We start from the raw sequence: 19,228 nt of genomic DNA on the forward strand, positions 1-19,228 counted from the left end.
CTTCGATTATTGTAGCCAAATTGATTATCATTCTCTTTTTCCGTGCATTTAGACTTCTCTTTTTCTTTTCATTTACGCTCTGGGAGCGTTTTGACTCTAATACTCTAAGGATGATATTGTTTCATGCTTTCTTGGAGGTCCGAACCTTATTGCTTTTTGTGAAATGCATGTTCCTCCCTGCCACAGCCTACAGGCCAGCAGTATATAAAGCACAATTAAATAATAAATTAATTAATCCTTTTTTTTAGTTCTTTCATGCGCTCTGTTACCGCGGGTCAACAGGTACTGAAACGTGCTTGTAGACGAACGTAGCTCCTGCATGATCAAACGCTACAGTGCCGCTTTATGCTCGATGCAGGTTGCGTCTTGCGAGCTCGTTCGCGCTTCCTGGCCGACAGAAAAACTATGGTTTCCTTCCACTTGGTAATTTAACCGCGGCACATTCTTCGGGTGCAACTAGAAGACGTATCTTTATGCTCTGTCTACCAGTCAGCTTCCTCCATTCAGTAAGTGTCGGCCATTTGCTGCACTCCTTTTCAGCGTATACCTGGTGAAGAGGGCTAACGTTACGGCTCCGGTGAGCCAATGGAAATGAGGGAGCGAATCACGTCACAGCTTCTCTCGCGAGGAGTGCAGTCGGACGGCACGTGGTCACGTGATTCGAGCCGATGCTCCGGATGGCTCTTTGGGGATCATAGCCTTCGCCGTTTGCCAAGTTATGCCGAAACGATGTAGAGGAGTGCGCGGACCAGATACGCGGATAAGAGACACTGACCCTCGCACAGCTAATATCATAATGATAAGGATTCTGGTAGTGATATGTAAGAGAAGAATAGGCGAGCCGGTAATGTTTCCGGTTATACTGGACTTGGAGCTGCTCCAAGTCCTGTATAACCGGAAAAAGTACCGGCTCGCCTGTCCCTCGTTGTGCAGATTGTACACCTCGTTGAGGTGTACAAAGCGAATGACGATTTCGTGACGTCATGGACTTTCCGGGCAGAAATTCAAATAAATTTGTCGCCGTCAATTTGGCTCTAAATTATTTTTGTTGCGTAAAATTTATTTTTTGACACGCGTGTCCCAACCAGACTGTTAAAAATTTTTTTTTTTCAGAGGCCGTTTAAGAACAAGCGGTGACTCGTTTACATGGCTTTGCAGAGATTGCCACCTCGTTCTATTTTATCTACACACTTGCAAATCCACTGAACTTCTCGCCATATAAAAGGCCGTGGAAAAAAATATAGAAATTCATCTTCTGGACTAGATACGTTTATTAAATTTTATAGTTTTTTTAATGTTTACACCATGATGTTGTTCAGCTGATGCTGAAACGAGGACGGTTAACTAGTCAAGCTCATACAATTGAACTGTTTTCTTGTTGTTGTTTTTTCCAGAGGCCTTTAATTTACATCGTCGCCAGGTGGAAAAGTGGACTGATTTAACTTTTTAGAGGAAAGAACAGCACGTTTGACGAACATCCAGTCTGCTTTATTTGTTCTTTAATTTTTTTTGCACAGTTACACTTCCGGCGTTGGTTCCTGGAAGTTGTAGTACCGAAGGCCGTCCGCGCTCATAGACACCAATGCCGCGCCGTTCTGTCCGTCTTCCAAAACCCTGATGACACCTCGCGCGACATCTTCAGGTCTGTCGAAAAAAAAAAAAAAAAGAAAATAGAGCGAAAGTTTGAAGGTTGCGTACCTCTGTTTCAAAATACCGATAAAAAAAAGAAGAGATTTTTAGCACATTGTTTCGATAACTCCGGTAACAATACCCGTTTCTCCGCCGACGTCTTTGCGCATGCTCCGCATCGTCTTTGGTAGAGCCACTAAATGAGCTGCGCTTAGAGTATCGGCACTCCGTTTCCCGACATTGTTGTGGGCGCCGCCATTTTGGCTCGTATGCAGAGCAGACGCAACTGCCGATCGTCATGATTCAAAAGTGCGACTTCCCCAGCATTATATTCGGCGTTAGGAAGGTCATGTAACATTGCTTTGCTCTGTCGCGAACTGTTTAAACATTTGTGGAGGGCGGAAAAGCGTTTCCTGTGATTTCAGATAAAGCTTCAGATGACTGGCAACCATGACTTTAAGACACAATATGGCCGAGTGTCGTTACTTTGAAGCGTAGCTTATTTAGTGGCACTAGTCTTTGGGTATCGTTATCGGAAGTATGGGAACGATCTAGTACATACATCTCCCAAAAGCCGCGTTCGCACTGGTCGTACATCGTACAAAGGACACGGTTTTGGCTGCAGGCATGGCGATACCCGAGTCCCATTAGAGCGACAGACAGAACCAAACGACAGCGACAAGCCTTAAACCAGAGTCTTTCGTGATTTGACAGGCTTTGCAGAAGAAAGGAGGCTATGCTCAAACACGAGCAGCATGCACGCGAGGGTATCTTTGTCAGGCTCGCAACCGTTCGTGCTTACATCACGAGCACCGAACGACTAGACGCCTGCCAAAGGTACCATCGCGAACATGCTGCATGTGTTTAAGAGGCGTGTCGCTGTCGTTTGTTTTTGTTTGTCGCTCTAGTGGGACTTGGGCGTGACGTATGACGTTCCGACAGAGTTTTCTTAGGACCAATGTGGCACGACCGTAATACAGAGAAGAGACATGCATTCTACAGTGTCTGCAGGTTGCCTTTTGTGGGACATATAAGTAGTGCGGCCGCGACTTAATGAAACCCAGTTTTTCGACTCGCGTACATAAGGTACGCATCGCAGAAAGAACTCCGAGACTCTGTGAGAATGGGACGGCAGCGAGGATGATAAAGTGCGAATGTGTGAGATTATGACGTTATCTGGGTCCAGAGATGAAAGAGAATGGCGAAATTTTTCTATGAGCCGACGTCCACCTAAGCCTAAAATTCGCCGACCCAAAATTACATTGTAAGCGCCTGTAACGATTATTTCAAAGAAAAAAGAAAAGCTTTTTAACAAAAACACTATTAACTGGGGCTTACAATCTTATTTCTTTGTTTGGTGAGTATTAGGAAAAGTGGCCGGTCGGCTCATAGATAAATTTCGATTTTGTACCTCATCTTTTGATCCAGTTAACATCATCTTCTCAATGTTGCCTTCTATTTCCTCGGCAGGCGTTACATTCTCAAGGAGTGTCAGCTGTCTGCGATGAGGAGATCATTTGTGCGGGCCGGAAAACATTTTATTTTCTCGATCACACCCGGTACTTTTTGAAATGTTGCTCGAATGTGAATTCACGCTCTATCAAATCCTACATAAAAAAAATATGTGAAAAAGTTTTTTTGTACGCACTAGACAAAAGAGTTTCTAAAAATAAACAAAACTAGAAACGCTGCCCTTTTTTATGTCAAGCTTTCGTATTGTTTTTGTTTAATTACGAAGATACAAACGAAGAGCGGAATTAAAGTGATGAGGCAACGTAGCATGTAATAAAATATCAAATGTCAGAGAAAAAAGGCTAGCAATATTACAATGCAAAAAAAAAAATCAAGACATATAAATTTATTTGGGAAGTGTTTCTGTTTGATATTTTTTGTAGCGTTCGAGGTTTCATAGCAAGCAGACATCCAAACATAATCTCTAGCTTTTTTTCTTATATGTTGTCTTTGTGAGACGGAGGTGTTTGTAACCCATAACCCTTGTAGTGAACCTTATTGAAAAGGGAACCACTTTTAATATATAATTTGTCGAATAAAGATATCAGAACTTGTACGAATTATGTAAGGTGCATAAATGTTCCCATGTGATCTTATACGTTCTTATATACTGTAAGCGACCTAATTTTCGCGAGGACCTACGTTTTGGGAATTTCGAGCGTCGCGTACATACTTGGGTAGTAATTCAATTACAGTAATTAAATTACTGTAATTTAATTACTTTTCCCGGTAATTTGTAATTGTAATAATTACTTTTGGCTAAAAGGAATTGTAATTGTAATTTAATTACTTTCTAGCGTCAGTAATTGCTAAATTTCAGGCACAATTACAATTACTTTTGCAAGATTTTGTGGCAGCGGCGCTTTTCCCCCCTGGCCACGGAGACGACAGCAGAGCCAAAGCGACAGGGGAGAGAGTGTCTCCCAACCTGCTCAAAAGGAGGGATGGGAAGGAGAGGCTGGGATAGAACGGAATGAAGGATTTTGTAGACTGTAAAACGATTTAATGAAGAATTTGAAAAATAATTTGATAAATGAGGGCTACATTCGCGCCCGTTTTCGTTCCTGACGTAGTTGAATCTGACTCTTCGTCTCGTTTGCTTCCTGTTGCTCCTGCTTCTAGGGGTCTTTCTTATTTCGCATTCCCACACGGGGGCATCGGAGGTCGAAGTCGAGCTGGTTGGCTCCGATCACATCATCCGGTCGAGGCGGGGAGGTTGGAGGTTCTCCTTACGCGTCTTCGCCGCTAGCATATTCGCTTACATATTTCAGTCAAGGTTGGAACTTTTTTGTTCATGAAATTATTCTCTTTTTTCACGTCCTTCTCCTCTATCTCGTATGTTCATACCACTAACAGTAAGTCGTGCTACTCTAACATCGAGGCGAAGAAGCAAAGAAGCAGCAGGTCTCATTAACACGACTCACCCTGCCTTACTTCCAACTGTTGTTGTTACACTGCTCTTCCTTCTCCCAATCCTCGTCTACCTTTTTGCATAAGTTAGGCGTTCATATCTCATCCACTCTCTCTTGGGATTCTCATATCCAATACATAACAAATAATGCTAACCGCATGCTCGGATTCCTAAAACGGAATTTTTCAACAGTTCCTGTGTCGCTAAAATTACTTCTCTACAAAACACTCGTTCGCTCAAAACTGGATTATGCCTCCTCCATCTGGGACCCCGGTACTGACGTACTAACCCTTGCAGTTGAAGCGGTCCAAAACCGTTCTGCTCGCTACATCCTCACTAATTATCACCGCATCGCTAGCGTAACATCAATGAAATTGGGCCTAAAACTGCCAACGCTTGCTTTGCGCAGAAAAATTTTTCGCTTATGCCTGTATCACAAGCTATACCATCATAACCCTTTCCTACGTGAAACGCCTGCACCTTACATCTCGTCACGTCTCGATCATCAACATAAAATGGACGTACCCTCGTGTAAAACTACATCTTTTCATAGTTCGTTCATACCTCGCACCACTCTTGACTGGAACCACCGTCCAGCCTCTGCGGCATCGATTTCCGATGGTGTGGCGTTTAAAAACTGTATTGCCAATATTTATATTCCAGAATTTGACTAACCTATTGTTATTTTTCTTGTTCTGTTTCATGTGCATATCTTAGATTTACTTTATATTATGTAACCCACTCCCCTCTGTAATGCCCTCGGGCCCTGAGGGAAAAATAAATGAAATGAAATGAAATGAAAGTCCTCATTATTTAGTGTTCGCTCTATTTAACCCTTTCAACCGTTTGTCAGCCTGATTGGACGAGATTCCGAAACTTACAAACCGCGGCTTTAGCTGTAGGGAGCTTGTTTTTACATTTGTTGTTGGTTGAAGGCTTCTTTTTTTATAGAGGGCTTGGCTTGCACTTTGTTTTTACACCTCTATCGTGACCCTCCACGCGTTGTCCTCTCGTCTTGGCCTGTGGGACAGTCCCGAGGCGCGCAGTGCTGCTTTGCATTGAGAAGTGCAACAGTCTTATCTACAATGGAAAAGGAAAGGCTGCCGGGGCCTTGTTGCGAAAAATTCTCTAAACAGATTAGCACCAATGTAAAAAACTATAATCGTGAGGAGCAAACTCTCCGCACCGTTTCTGAAAACAAATTCAATAAACCGAAAGGCGACCTCCAATTTGCGGAAACACTTGCAGGTAGGCAACTTTCTTGTTACTTTGAATAATACTTACAGTTATAAAAAAAAATAATAATAGCTCGTCTATATCTTTCAGCTGAAACACGCTCAAGTACATCTTGAAATCGAGGTGTCCAAGAGGCCGCAGTTTTGGAATAATTCGCGGATTCTAATTTTCGCGACGCGGTGCGGTCGCGATATAGATTCCAATGTGTTTACATTTTTTGTTCGGAAATTGTAGGCGATTCGCGAAATTCGCGAAAATAAAGTCGTTTGCAGTGTATCATGAATTTTTCGAGGTTGTTCTTGCTATGCTAAATTCAAATCGGTCTTATTTATGAGACGCATGACATCGATACAATCATTGCTATCCTAATGATTAGCTACATGACGATCCTAAATTTATTAGTTATCTTAGGAGCTTTTTGGGTGTCACCGTGCACTGAATTAACCCAGAATCCCTGGCAATAGAGTTGCTGCTATTGTGACACTAGTTTTGTGGAAGCGACCACAGTTTGTGTGCTACGGTTACCCACATCCGGCATGTTACAAGTCCACAGACAGGGAGAGGCAGCGAATCATTGTGGCTGAAATGTTTTCGTAAGTTGTCGTATCCTTTATATGTTTGACGTCGTTTACAAGTTTCTCTTATTAGCCATTTTTACGTGAGTTTTATGATACCAGTACTGTCGCATATTTGTTTCCTTGTATTATTTTTAAGTTAATTTTTTGTTGGTTTGACTTGGATACCATTTGCATAAGCTCTAAGGAGATTCACCTCGCACCTGTGAATTTTGTCGCCATTTTTTATGTTTTGAGAATATATGAACGCAGGAGTTCATTACTCCAAACTATTAAGTTCTATAATCCATTTAACAAATTTCATAAAAGGAAAGTACAATGCGTGACATTTATACAGCGGCCATATAACTCGTTTACAGTTATATGGCCCAATGTGGGGGTAACTCTCAGAAATAAGTAATTGTAAAGTAATTGCATTACTTTTAAAAAGTAATTTGTAATTGCAATGAACTACTTTCGCGTAGTAGTAATTGTAATTGTAGTTAAACTACTTTTGGAGCTAAGTAATTGTAATTGTAATTAAATTACATTTTGAAAGTAATTTACCCATGTATGGTCGCGTACAATTCGCGAAAAATAGGTCCCGCGAACAATTCCGGTAAAATATAAAGACATTGGAATCTATATTGAGATCCCAACGCGTCGCCGAAATCAGAACCGGCCTATTCCGAAACTTCAGCTTTGACCTAAATCGCGAAACAGTGAGTCCGCGAAAAACAAATCGCTTACAGTATTCCTATACATTTCTCTTTTCACTAGGGAAGGTACTTACTGTTGCACTCGTTGGCTATACACGTTGAGGGCACCCAGTGTTCCCTTGTCCGAGGACAAATGGTCAGTGATTTGGGCCCACATTGATGTGTCTATTGGGTCGGGACACAGACAGTTGACCTTGACGCCGTGGCGGTCAAAATAAAGCTTGGACTGAAATTTAAAAAATAAGGGATTCGTCCGTATAGTTATTATTGCTCATAGCACGACGGTGAAACAACTGTTAATGGGCCGTCTAACGCTTGTTGTACTCTCAGTACAGCAAGCCACCCAGAGTACTTCAAGTTCTCATAATAAAAATGAATGAAGAATGAATGAAAAAATGAATGAATGAATGAAGGAAGGATTGAATGAATGAATACTGATCAGGATTAATTCTTGACTTTCATGACCGACGAAACACGCGTCATAATGTTTTTTTTTTTTTTTTGAAGTACGTCAATGGCAAAAAATAATATAAAAAAGAAACGAGCAGAATGACCTTCGTTAATTAGCACCCCCTAGAATATTCAAAGTTCTGAATATGAAAGCTTGCGTACCCCAAATGCCCTGGTCATGGCGACGACAGCACACTTGGACGTGTTGTACGCAGGCGCAGCAGGTGCCACGTAGATGCCTGAAAGACGGCCCCAACTTGTTATTACCGACGGTGGAAAGTAGTAAACGGAAACTGAGCTTCATTTAAAATACTGAGGTGACACACCGTCACCAGACGCCAATACAATCCAATCGGCTCAGCCGGTGATTTCGGACCCACAAAGATAACGAGGGCTGTCATGATGGACAGCTCCTTGACTGGCTTGGTTGGTTCGTATCGTCAACTGCATGCGGTCGAACTTTTTATTTTAATTTTTATTTTAACATACTGTCAGCTGCGAGGCCAAAGCATGTTCGTGGACATTTTATTTATTTATTTATTTATCCCGCTTAATGTGCCCACAAACAGCTCGAGGCCTTGTTAGTGCGCACATATTACAAGCAATAAAAGAACAGATACAGAACAACAAACAAGCAAGACGTGATTTAGAAAAGATAAAAGGAAATAAATTAAACTACGGAGAATAATGGAGAACAACAGAGCACAGATGTTTGTCGAGTGGCCAACAATGCTCTTCTATAACTTAAAAGGGGTGAAAATAATTCGAAATCTTTTCTATCGCGATTATAAAGGTGCTGAAGGCGTGTCATTGGGGACTGGACATAAACTCACTTTAAGTCCAAAATGTGCTCTTACGACAAAAACTCGGGCAGCTTCGCAATGTCTCCGCGTGATGCTGTCAGTCTTGGGTAAGTTACTTTTAAAAAGTAATTCGTTACAGTTACAGTTACTTTTAGAAAAAAAAGTAGCGATGTTACCGTTAAAGTTACCGCAACAAAAGAGTAATTGCTTACAGTTACAATTACTTTTAAAAAGTAACGACGTTACTTTTCAGTTACTTCCCTATAACACAAAAAAAATGAGAAAAACTAGAAAACGCCCCTCACAACGTTTTATTGCATAAAATTAAAAAGTGCGCTTTTTACTTCATATTGTAACTTAGCAGCAAATGCTTCTCGAAGTTAGTGTTTGAAAGTTTCCACGCCAGAGTAGTGGCGCAAATCAAAATACAAAACATGCGCAGTGCGGATCAGTGGCGCTAATCGAAATACGAGACATGCGCAGTTCCCTCCACGTGTATACTGTAAAACCCTTTATTTTCACGGCCCCTATTTTTCGCGAATCGGTCACAGATGACACAATTGCGACCACTAAATTTCGCGAATTCCAGGTGCCTGCATTGAAAATATTAAGGACCGAAATTTTCGCACGCACTTAAATTTCGCGAATTCTTCAATTCGCGAAATTCGCGAAAATTGAGGGCTCGCGAACATTAAGGGTTTTACAGTAGTTGTTTCACGGTTGATTCACCCGATTAAAAAGCGTTTGCACAGAAAAAAGAAAAAAAAAAAGAAAAAAAAAACACAACATAGTAGTGCTTCAAGACACTAAGATGTAAATTTTCAGTCACAAAGTACAAGCACGTGCTTAAAGGTAACAAGATATTTTTGCATAAAATCTACACGCGGCTATATTCGGGTCATGACTCGCGAGAAAGAATGTATTCACAACTTTGTGCAAGGCCAACTTGACACTCGAAATGTCGGAATAGACGATTTGGAAAGTGCAAGGAATGGCTAAATTGCACCCCCCTCGTTCAGTGATATATTATTCATAAAACACTTGAAAGTAACGACAGAAGTAACGTCGTTACTTTCATCGTTACCTTAGAAGAAAGTAATGAAACTACAGTTACAAGTTACATTTTCAAAAAGTAACTCGTTACAGTTACAAGCTACCAAAAAACTAACGAAGTTACAGTAACGCGTTACTAGTAACGCGTTCCTACTTAAGACTGGATGCTGTCAGCCGCGGTGCTATATTTCGGGTTTTTATCGGAGCTAGACGCTGATCTCTGGGGCTAACAGTATTGAAAATGAGTTCATCAAGTTGTTTTTACGGCGATCGCAATACAAATCTCGGTTCAGTTTTGCGTCGGTACCGTTACGTGTCCAGTGGTCAAAATTGTACTACATGGCGGCAGCCCTGTGGGGGAGGGGGGGGCGGGTCAGTTTTGCCTGATGAACGGGACACCAACTTATTTCTCTAAGCCCCCCTACCTTGTTGTCAGCACCAAACAAGCTCTATAGCTTGTGTAGGAAAGCAAAATCACTCATTCCACCGTTAATTCGGCTGCACGGAAAAACACCGAACATGCTTTGTGGCTCACTCTGAAGGGCTGGTTTATTCTGTTCCTCTCTCGTGTGGTAAGAAATATATCGGTCAAACTGACCGGTGTTTAAATGATCGATTGAGAGAACACCACTGTAACGCTTACGAAGTCATTTCTGGACATCTCTGCATCCACTGCAGTGATTGCGGCTTCTCAGCTGATTTCGAGAAAAGTACCGTAATAGCTAGGGTTAAGAACCCGCTCACTAGAGAAGCACTGGAGGTAGAGATGATCTCGCGCCTAAAAGATAAATCTTTCAGAAGACCATCCCTAATGCTACCTGAAAAAAAGAATTAGAATATTTAGCGCGATGATCGCAATGTTTTGAGTCAGCAGTTGTGTTTGTCTCTTTGTGTGTCTCGTTTCGTCCTCATTTCGTGCGCTGTAACCCCAACGCCGCCTTAACCGCAAATTAGCGTTCAAACTAATTGTCGGAAAGCGGAATTATACAGCCTATTAAAATATGCTCTGCGTTTGTATGCCGGAGGGTACAGCAAACGTTACATCACCAAATTGCTTAGGATAATGACTCGGTCAAAGGAAGAGAGTGTCCCCGACGAGGACATTTAACAACGTACCGACAATTGAAGCCGTGTTGATGATGTGGCCACCGTTGTAGCCCTTGTCTTTACCCATGTACTTGAAGCCAAGCAAAATCCCCGAATACACAGACTCCTGGAAAGTGGATGACATAATTTCAGCCAAGGACACGGGTTACGTGAAAGCGGAAGATAAATGTGCGACAAACAGTGTGTCTGCACAACAGAGGTGCGAGTAAAATATCATAGTCACTGAGTTGACCCGCCTCAAGGCCCCAGCGCAACCATCCTGCCTTCGAGAATACTTCGGGGTCCCGTGTACTCACAGCCAAAGCACGACGGAAGGCAACAAAACGTGCTCAAGGTCGGGCGTCTCAAAGGGACGCCCTGCCGGGGTTATCCCGTCATTGACTATAGTCACACTGTTATAGGTTGCAGGCACTTCATCGTTCGTGGCAAGAGCGCTCACTTCCCAAAGTCTGTGTGAGCGATCGGATCTTTCAGAGCGCAGGGAAGCATAGTCCAAATATCGGTTTTCAAAAACTTTATAGTTGATATGTCTGTTTTTGTAGATTAGTTCTTAAAGGTGTTGACGTAAAGCTATCAATAAGAAGTAGTTTGCATGGTAGAAGTAGCAGTCTATAACACCACTGGCTCTAAGTTGGACACGCGGCGAGAAAGTCGGCGAAACTCACCGACTTTTTTTTCGCTAAGTGTCCAGCTTGGAGCCCCAGAACGGTGAACACGTACAGAACAAGGCATAATACAAAATCGTCGTCTCCGAACTCTGATAGTGCTTCTGCTCTGAGCGAACTTTTAAGTAGAGTTGAAGTGTTGAGGTACTGAGAAAGGGGCATTCTCACCCTTTTCTATGTACCTCAACGCAAACACAGCTCAGCTCAGACGCATCTTACAGAGCTCTGGGGCGGAATTTGTTCTGTGTAATATTTTATTTTCAGACATATAGCCATGCATTTAGAGAGTAATACTCCGGAAATGACGTTGCCGTCAGAAAGTTAACGTTCCCTATAGTTTTTTTTTTTTACTTGTTCACGTGCTGAAGACTGTACTAACAATGTTGATGGCAAACATCTTCCTCCAGTTGTCTTCAGAGAAGATGCCAGCATTATTGACTAATATGTCCAGTGCTCCAAACTTTGACCTTGTATTCTTGAAACAGTCTGTAGAAGGTAGAATCAAAGCAAGTAATATCAGAGAAATCTGTAAAGGACCAAATAATACCATCACCCAAGTTGTGGCGCAACAGATCAACCATCCCCACAAGTTTTCACACAAATGACCACTCCACTCACAAGCTTTTTTTAGAGCCACGAAATGCGCCAAATGTTTGATTTCACTCACCTAAATTGCTCTGTGATTAATTTTTTTTTTTTTTTTAGTTTTTGACGAAGCTTTTTTATTTATATAATTATGGAATAAAGAAAATGTTTGGCAAATTGCTAGGCAACTGCTTTGGATCCGTGAAACGTTCTAGCCTCACAAACATTTAGAGATACTCTGAGTTTCTAGACGCCACGCACCAGACACCAGACGACTATGTTCACGGCGCTCTTAATCTGATTGTTTCAAACGTTTCCAAGAAATAAGCCCCCCCCCCCCTCCCCCCTCATCGGGGGGGTGGGGGGAATGGGGTTTGGAAGGGCTTTGAAAAACAAAATATCAACTGATTAAAGATGAGTCCCGTCCAAACGCTTACGCAGCGTTCGTGCCCAGTATTGGCCTCCATTTGGTGACATCAAAATTTCAGTACTACGGCCTTGGTAAATAGACAAAAAGGGCGCAAACGAGCTGGTGTACATTGCACATGGTTGAAAAACCCCGAGACTGCGGATAAACGACACAACACTAAAAAGTCTCTAAAAGTCTGGTAAATAGGCGGGGTTGATGCGACGCACCCTAAAGTCACGCCGCACGTAGCCAGGATTTTGATTCGGTGGGGGCCCGCCCATGACAAAATACTGTATGACGGAGAGGGGGAGAGGAAGCATAACCAAAATAGAAGATTTCGGGGGAGGTGGGGGGACATGCCACCCCCCCCCCCCCTCTTCTTCCTGGATACGTGCCATGAGCCATGCCAGTCGAAGCAATCAATAGCGTACGAATTAGAAGATAGTTCATCCTAGATATCAACCTCGGGGCTCAAGTGTATATACGTATACGATAAAGATAAGATATAAGGGCTCTCAAGTGCATTGTAGATTACAATGAAGGATTGAACGGTACTAAGCACAGCTATTGCCTGTGCAGAGTTCCCTCCCATGTCTTGAGCACGAACACTACAATATTAAGAATTTCTAGACGACAACTGCGATGTAGTGACACTTTGTATTGCGTTTAGTGTGTAGGTTTATACAGCCTGGAAGTTAGTCTGCCTTCAAGGAGCGACCTGTCTCCTCTCACCGGTGTGTGAGTGATTGAGCCAGCGTAGTACAACCACAAGCGTGAGCTCTTTAACGTGCACCACGCAGTATAGTAATACACAACCGCACGCAGGCACGATGCTCACCCATGATCGAAAGGGGCAGAACCCAGGATCCCTGGGTTCTGCAGCGCGAGCTTTCTTTCCACGCGCCCCCGAGCTCGTGTGCGCTAGCACGCTGGGCCACTCCGATCCCCATGACACTTTGTAACCGCGAATATATTTTGTGTTTTTACGAGGATTGCCGAGTGCGTATGAATGTTCTGTACTTTTCGAAATGTAGATGCCGCGGTTATAGTTTTAGTACGTCTATATGTTTTTATATAAAGAATTTACGCATGTATGTACACAGACCTTCCAGTTGGCCTTCATTAGTGACGTCACACTTGTAAAACACGCAGCTTTCCTTTCCGTGTTTCTGTTGGAATTTTGCGACCGTTTTGGTTCCTTGATTCTCGTCAATGTCCAACAGCGCCACCTGCAAAAAAAAAAGATGATAAGATAAAAAAGTTTATTTCATCGACAAAATTTGTGCCTACGACACCGGACAAAACACTTCCAATGGGTGGCTTGACCGGGTCTGGTTAGTCCGGTAACCCGCAGACAAAGAACATGGAACAATGGAGAGCGCAAGTTCGTCTGCTTCTTGCACAGGGTTTGCGATGATGTCAGAACCAGTGTTGCGGAATGGGCACCCCCATTCCATTCCCATTCCATTCCGGGGAATTAGAGTTTTCGATAATTCGATTCCTTTCAACTCCTAGGAATGGAGACACTGGGCCCACTCCCACTCCTGGAATGGCTGAATCGTTCCATTCCATTCCTCTAATTCCAAAACGTAAAAATTGGCTCTTGACAGCTACATTGTGTTGCCGGCATAAGCACCATAAAGCTGACATTATCAAACGCATAGACAATTGCAACAAAATGCAAAATGCCTGAAGAAAGCACTCATTTTACTAAGCGGAGCGCCAGTGGCATGAAATGTTTGTTTACATTGTACTGCAAACATCGAGAAAGCCTCTTGATATCATGTCGATGCTTGTTTAAAACGTCGGTCTTTCGACCACGTGGCTCGCAACAAAAAGCAAAACGTAAATCCACTAATTTTCTTTGGCAAACTTTGTTTTGCATTTGTCTTCTAGGACATACGCGGCCAGCCTTTTTGTTTGATAAGACCATAAAAATATCCAGTTTGTGCATGGCGCAGAAATAAATGGGTCCATATCACATGAGCGAATGACATTTTAGCGAACAGCGACATTTGAGCGAATCGACGTTTTAGCGAATAACCGGGGCGCGCGTTAACCCATCCGCCGCGCTGCGCTTTACGCCGCTTCGCGGCCGACAGTCTGCGGCGGCTCATTACAAAAATGTGAACCCATTTGCCCACCCGAAAACGACGCTTCGCGGAGTCTGACTATGCGCTAAAGTGTCATTCGGTGAAACGTGGGCGTTCGCTAAAACGTCATTCGATCAAGTGAGTGCCTCCCGAAATAAACTATATTAAGTACTGTATTCTTCAACTACCTGCACAGCAATACGGTTAGTACGCTGCTGGAAGCGACTCCATGCACGGTGGCAGGAACACATTCTCTGACAAAGTGCAACCTCTGCGGCGAAGCACGAGAGACCATGTCACGAAACAGTCTTTCTGCAAGTCTTGAAGGTCCATATCACATGAGCGAATGACATTTTAGCGAACAGCGACATTTGAGCGAATCGATGTTTTAGCGAATAACGGGGTCGCGCGTTAACCCATCGGCCGCGCTGCGCTTTACGCCGCTTCGCGGCGACAGTCTGCGGCGGCTCATTACAAAAACGTGAACCCATTTGGCCCACCCGAAAACGCCGCTTTGCGGCGTCCGCGACTATTTGCTAAAGATTCATTCGGTGAAACGTGGGCGTTCGCTAAAACGTCATTCTAGTCAGTTCGGTTACGGGACAAGAGCGGTGACGACAATCTACTTCACCTTACAATAGACCGCACCAGACAGCACGAGAGCCATCGAAACCTATCCAGTGCCTTCTGAGTGTCGCGTGACCCTGGGGCGCAGCAACGCGCCTTGCGCGTACTCCCGCTCACGGTGCTGGATTGCCTGGCGTGACTCATAGCGTCCGCAGCGGTCCATCACAAGGTGAAAAAAAGTACGCAGAATCTAAAGTCGAAGGAAATGAGCGGGAATCCGCTAGCTTGCTTGTAACCCTAACCGGCTTGAATGGAAAGCATATAGACGCTTTGCAGCAGCTGTGCATGGACGCCGCCATAATTGACCTTCGGTTTTTGTTTCCTCTTATTTCGTTGATTTCACTTGATCTTTACCATAGCAGGCTAGGTTATTGCCATATTAGATTCAACTGTGTCCTTTTCTAAAGCGTCGGCCTTTGTAGAGGATCGTCAACTACCGTTTCAGTTGATCGGCATCTCGGTAAAACAAGAGAAGATCAGCAATGGCGGCAGTAATTTGGCGCGTGTGTAAAGCGTCTATAACCCAAAAAACATGCATCGGAAGAAAGTTCAAGTAAAAGGCGGACTTACACGTAAAAATGCAGAATAATAAAACAAGTGTCGGAGCAAAGCACAAGAGGAGAAGAGAGAAGTGAATCTTGCTTTGTTTTATTGTCGAAGCAAACCCACAGTTCGCACTTCAAAGGAGTGCGCGCGAATGAACGTGAAAGGCAGCAGGTTTGACCGCCTGCTAAACAACGCTCCTCGAACTATACGAAAACAATAGAGAGTTTTAACAGATCGTGTTTTCAGGCCACGCTAATCGTAGCGAGAGCTCGCGCTGCCACTTCGACGCATGCTCTAAAGCGCGCGCTCGTAGCGGTAGCGAGTCTTTAAAAACGATCTACTAAAACTCCCTAATAACTGATCATCTTTCGGCGGCGCGCGAGTCAACGAGTTATCGGAGCTCTGCGAGTTATGAGTCGTCCCCCGCTCTCAGATCTCAGTCTGTGCGCGCGTATATTCTGCATGCCTTCGTTTCTTTTGCTTGGTGCTTGGTTTCTTGTTTCGCTCGCTCTCGCGTAACGCCAGTAAAGCCCGTCGCCTGTGCGAAAGGCGCCACCGCCACCCCCCCCCCTCTCCCTTTCCTATCTACTCTTTGCTTTGACGCTTCTTTTTTGTATTGCATTTTTTGCGTATAAGTCTGTTATAGACGCTTTACACACGCGCCAAATTACAGTCGCCATTGCTGACCTTCTCTTGTCTTACCGAGATGCCGAGCAACTGAAACGGTAGTTGACGATCCTCTACAAAGGCCGATGCTTTAGAAAATGACACAGTTGAATCTAATAAGGCAATAACCTGGCCAGCTAGGGTAATGATGAAGTGAAATAAACGGAATAAGAGGAAACAAAAACTTACGGTCAGTTATGGCGGCGTCCATGCACAGCTGCTGCAAAGCGTCTATAGCTCCACGCGGGTTAGCAACTGGCTCGCCGACTGGCTCAAATTCGCTGACCGTAAACACTAAAGAAAAAAAAGAATAGAAGAACCGGGCCCATTCCATTCCCATTCCATTCCGGGCAAAAGGCATCTAATTCCATTTCCATTCCATTCCCCTCAACGCTGCTGCCATTCCATTCCCATTCCATTCCGGGGTCGCGAAAATTCGGAATGATTCCGGAATCATTCCAACTCCGGAGTGGCAACTCCGCAACACTGGTCAGAACGCCTAGCTCTCATTGGCCGACTGAAAAAAAGAAATAGTGGGTAGACCTTAAGGCATCTAGCCACTGAGGTCTACCCTCTAACCTTTCAATCAGAGCCAATCGGAGCTCAGCATCGTTGTGACGTCACCGCAACTCCTGTGCAAGAAGCAGACGACTTCCTCTCCGCATAACATAAATAAAGCAAAACTAATTATGTTGACAAAATAAGCTCACACTTTTTTCTTTTGGTTAAATAATAAACAGTGAATAATGCCAATGCGGTCGATAATAAAGATGGTAAGCAGTGTAGCTAGGTTATGAACTAGAGATTGAAGTGCATGATTTGTGCGGAAACGAAGAACGATGCAGAATAACTCAAGTCGGATGTCAATAAGAAATTCACATTTAATTAGGTTCAAAAGATTTATTAAAAGAAAAGGCGAGAGACTCCACACCTGAAAATATTTTGGAATATAACAAACGATAATCATAGACACTGGTAATTTTTATGACATAGGGGTTCATAAATAATGACATCATGGTTAGCAGAAGAGAAGTCACCATTAAGTAAACGTTCTTCGAGTGACCACAAAGGAAGCTGCTGACATTTCGTTGAGGGTGTACTACGAGGTTTATTCCAGAAAAACACCACGGTGTTTCGCTGTCTAAATTAGGTGTTGTAAGCGAGTAATAGAATATCAATGCTTTCACTCTCGAATTTTCGGCAATTTGACATCCACGAGTTAGTTCGTAGATAAAATCGATTAGAACGGTTCAAGGTGAAACGATAAAAGTAAATGCTTAACTCCGTGTTATTCAGCGTTTGCCGACTTAGAAAAAACGCTACACTTGCATCCACGCCCGGCAAGTAGACCGCTATTTATGAGACGCAACGTTTGCTCTGTGGGACCTATTTAAAGAGATGAGCTTGGGAACAAAAACAAGTATATCAAGATATATATATATATATTGCTTCCTGACGAAGGCCGGACTCCGGCCGAAACGTCGAAGATTAAATCGTCCGTTGTTGCTGTTTTCACTAAGGGTTTTTTTCTTCTCAGTTTTATATATATATATATATATATATATATACTCCGTTTCCCACTAAGTCTGATCGAAGCCGACACCCCTGTCCGATGGAGCCAGTCAAGCGGTGGAAGCAATGCATTGTCATCGCGTCTTTGTGCTTTCGCATTTTACATGTTATTCCAATCACGCACTTTCAATGCAGCGCGATCTTGCGCTTCTTTTTCTTTTCTTCTTTTGGCCGATTAGTAGCTTGTGACATAGCCTACTCTATACCCCCAAAGCCTGTCAGTTTGACGACGGAGCCATAGAGTGCCCGGTCGCAGACTTGAGCGCCAGGATCTGGTAGCACAGAGCATCAAAGAGCCATTTCTCGGGGAACGTGGACGTCAGCGCACAGCTTTTGCAGCGGCGAGGACCCGAGAAACACTCGTTCGGGAGGAGAGTGTTTCGGAGTCTCGCCGCAGCGGGGCGCCAGTCACGTGGCTCTTCTCTCATCCGTTGTCTGCCGCTCCACCTTTTCCATTTCGGCTGCCGCTTGCCGTTGCGATCCGCCAGGCTTTGTCAGAGGTTATGTTTGAGATCGTAAACGCACGAAGACGACGAGCGCGGTTACAACGTCGTAACGTAGCGTCGACAGCGGTGTCAAAGCATGTAGAGGAAATCGAAATAGAACAATACTGCACCACGCATCGGTACGGCCAGACGCTTAACTGCGGATTATTCGGCTTTCCTTGACTCGAAAGAAAAACGCTACACCGTGATCGATACGCGGCCAGTACACCGTTATTCAGCGTGACATTCCACTGGCGAGGCTTACGTAAAGAAACGAACTCGCGAACAAAAGCGAAAGCGCGAAGAAAGGTGCGTGCCCGGGAAGCGTACTTTGCATCCCTCGGCGTGAAGCGCTGCTCCGATGGCACTTCCCAGGCCCGCCGCACCTCCGGTGACAAGGGCGACTTTTCCTCCTAGATCCGCCATGGTGCGTCGTCGTCAGGAAAACGGTTGCAGGCACCGTGACGCGCGAATGCTCAATGGACCCTTTATGAACGGCTTCCTCGATAAGTTATCAAACTCCGTTTCACCTTATGTCCGGACGAAGCGGACGCTACGATCTATCCCAGCTAATCCCGCTGTGTGAACGTAATCTGTGATACGCTTTCCGCGCGTGGCTGTGCCCCCTCTCCAAGTGCAGGTGACCGGCACAGGTAGTATTGGCTCCGATGACTCGTAGCATCCGCTGCGCTCGCACGTAGGTGAAACGGAGTACCCCTCTCTCTTTCCCTCTTTCCCTCTCTTTCTGGCTCTCTGCCTCTGTTTCTCTTTTATACGCTTTCAAACCTGTTCACGATTACTGCGAGTGTTTCCTGGTCATTTGCATTATATTCTAGAACTTTGTCCCTGAGTACAGGAGGCGGATTACGAGCTGTGATAATAATACTACTACTAATAATATTAATAACGATAAAATAATAACAACAAATGATCATTATTCTTTATTATTATTACTATTAATAAAGCAGGATTGTGCATTGAGCCGTAGATTGAGCATTATTATTCAGGCATCAGCTGTACCAGAGCACGAAAAAATAAACGAATGAATGAATGAAACTGATTTGGGAATGGCGATGAATGTTGTACGCGACTCGGTGTTCGTGAGA

At 44.0% G+C, this 19,228-nt stretch overlaps 1 protein-coding gene across 1 annotated transcript; it reads right to left on the reverse strand.

Annotated features, from left to right (window-relative positions):
- Positions 1–1,253: 1,253 nt before the first annotated feature.
- On the reverse strand, positions 1,254–18,760 carry LOC115328925 (15-hydroxyprostaglandin dehydrogenase [NAD(+)]). The gene is made up of 7 exons (XM_029990373.4): positions 18,453–18,760; positions 13,239–13,362; positions 11,519–11,625; positions 10,484–10,580; positions 7,674–7,750; positions 7,136–7,287; positions 1,254–1,644 (listed from the first exon to the last, which is right to left on the reverse strand). The coding sequence occupies exons 1-7, from the start codon at positions 18,546–18,548 to the stop codon at positions 1,518–1,520; spliced, it is 780 nt and encodes a 259-aa protein (XP_029846233.2). The 5' UTR covers positions 18,549–18,760; the 3' UTR covers positions 1,254–1,517.
- Positions 18,761–19,228: the final 468 nt, after the last annotated feature.

The sequence above is a fragment of the Ixodes scapularis genome, unplaced genomic scaffold, assembly GCF_016920785.2.
Source record: "Ixodes scapularis isolate PalLabHiFi unplaced genomic scaffold, ASM1692078v2 PGA_scaffold4__175_contigs__length_147842914, whole genome shotgun sequence".
NCBI classification, from domain to species: domain Eukaryota; kingdom Metazoa; phylum Arthropoda; class Arachnida; order Ixodida; family Ixodidae; genus Ixodes; species Ixodes scapularis.

Excerpts from the sequence above, each read along its gene's own strand:
- LOC115328925 (XM_029990373.4), bottom strand. The coding sequence starts at position 18,548 with ATGGCGGATCTAGGAGGAAAAGTCGCCCTTGTCACCGGAGGTGCGGCG. Across the intron at positions 11,626-13,238 it reads TAATGAAGGCCAACTGGAAG|ACTGTTTCAAGAATACAAGG; the intron begins GTCTGTGTACAT and ends TACCTTCTACAG. Across the intron at positions 1,645-7,135 it reads TATAGCCAACGAGTGCAACA|ACCTGAAGATGTCGCGCGAG; the intron begins GTAAGTACCTTC and ends TTTTTTCGACAG.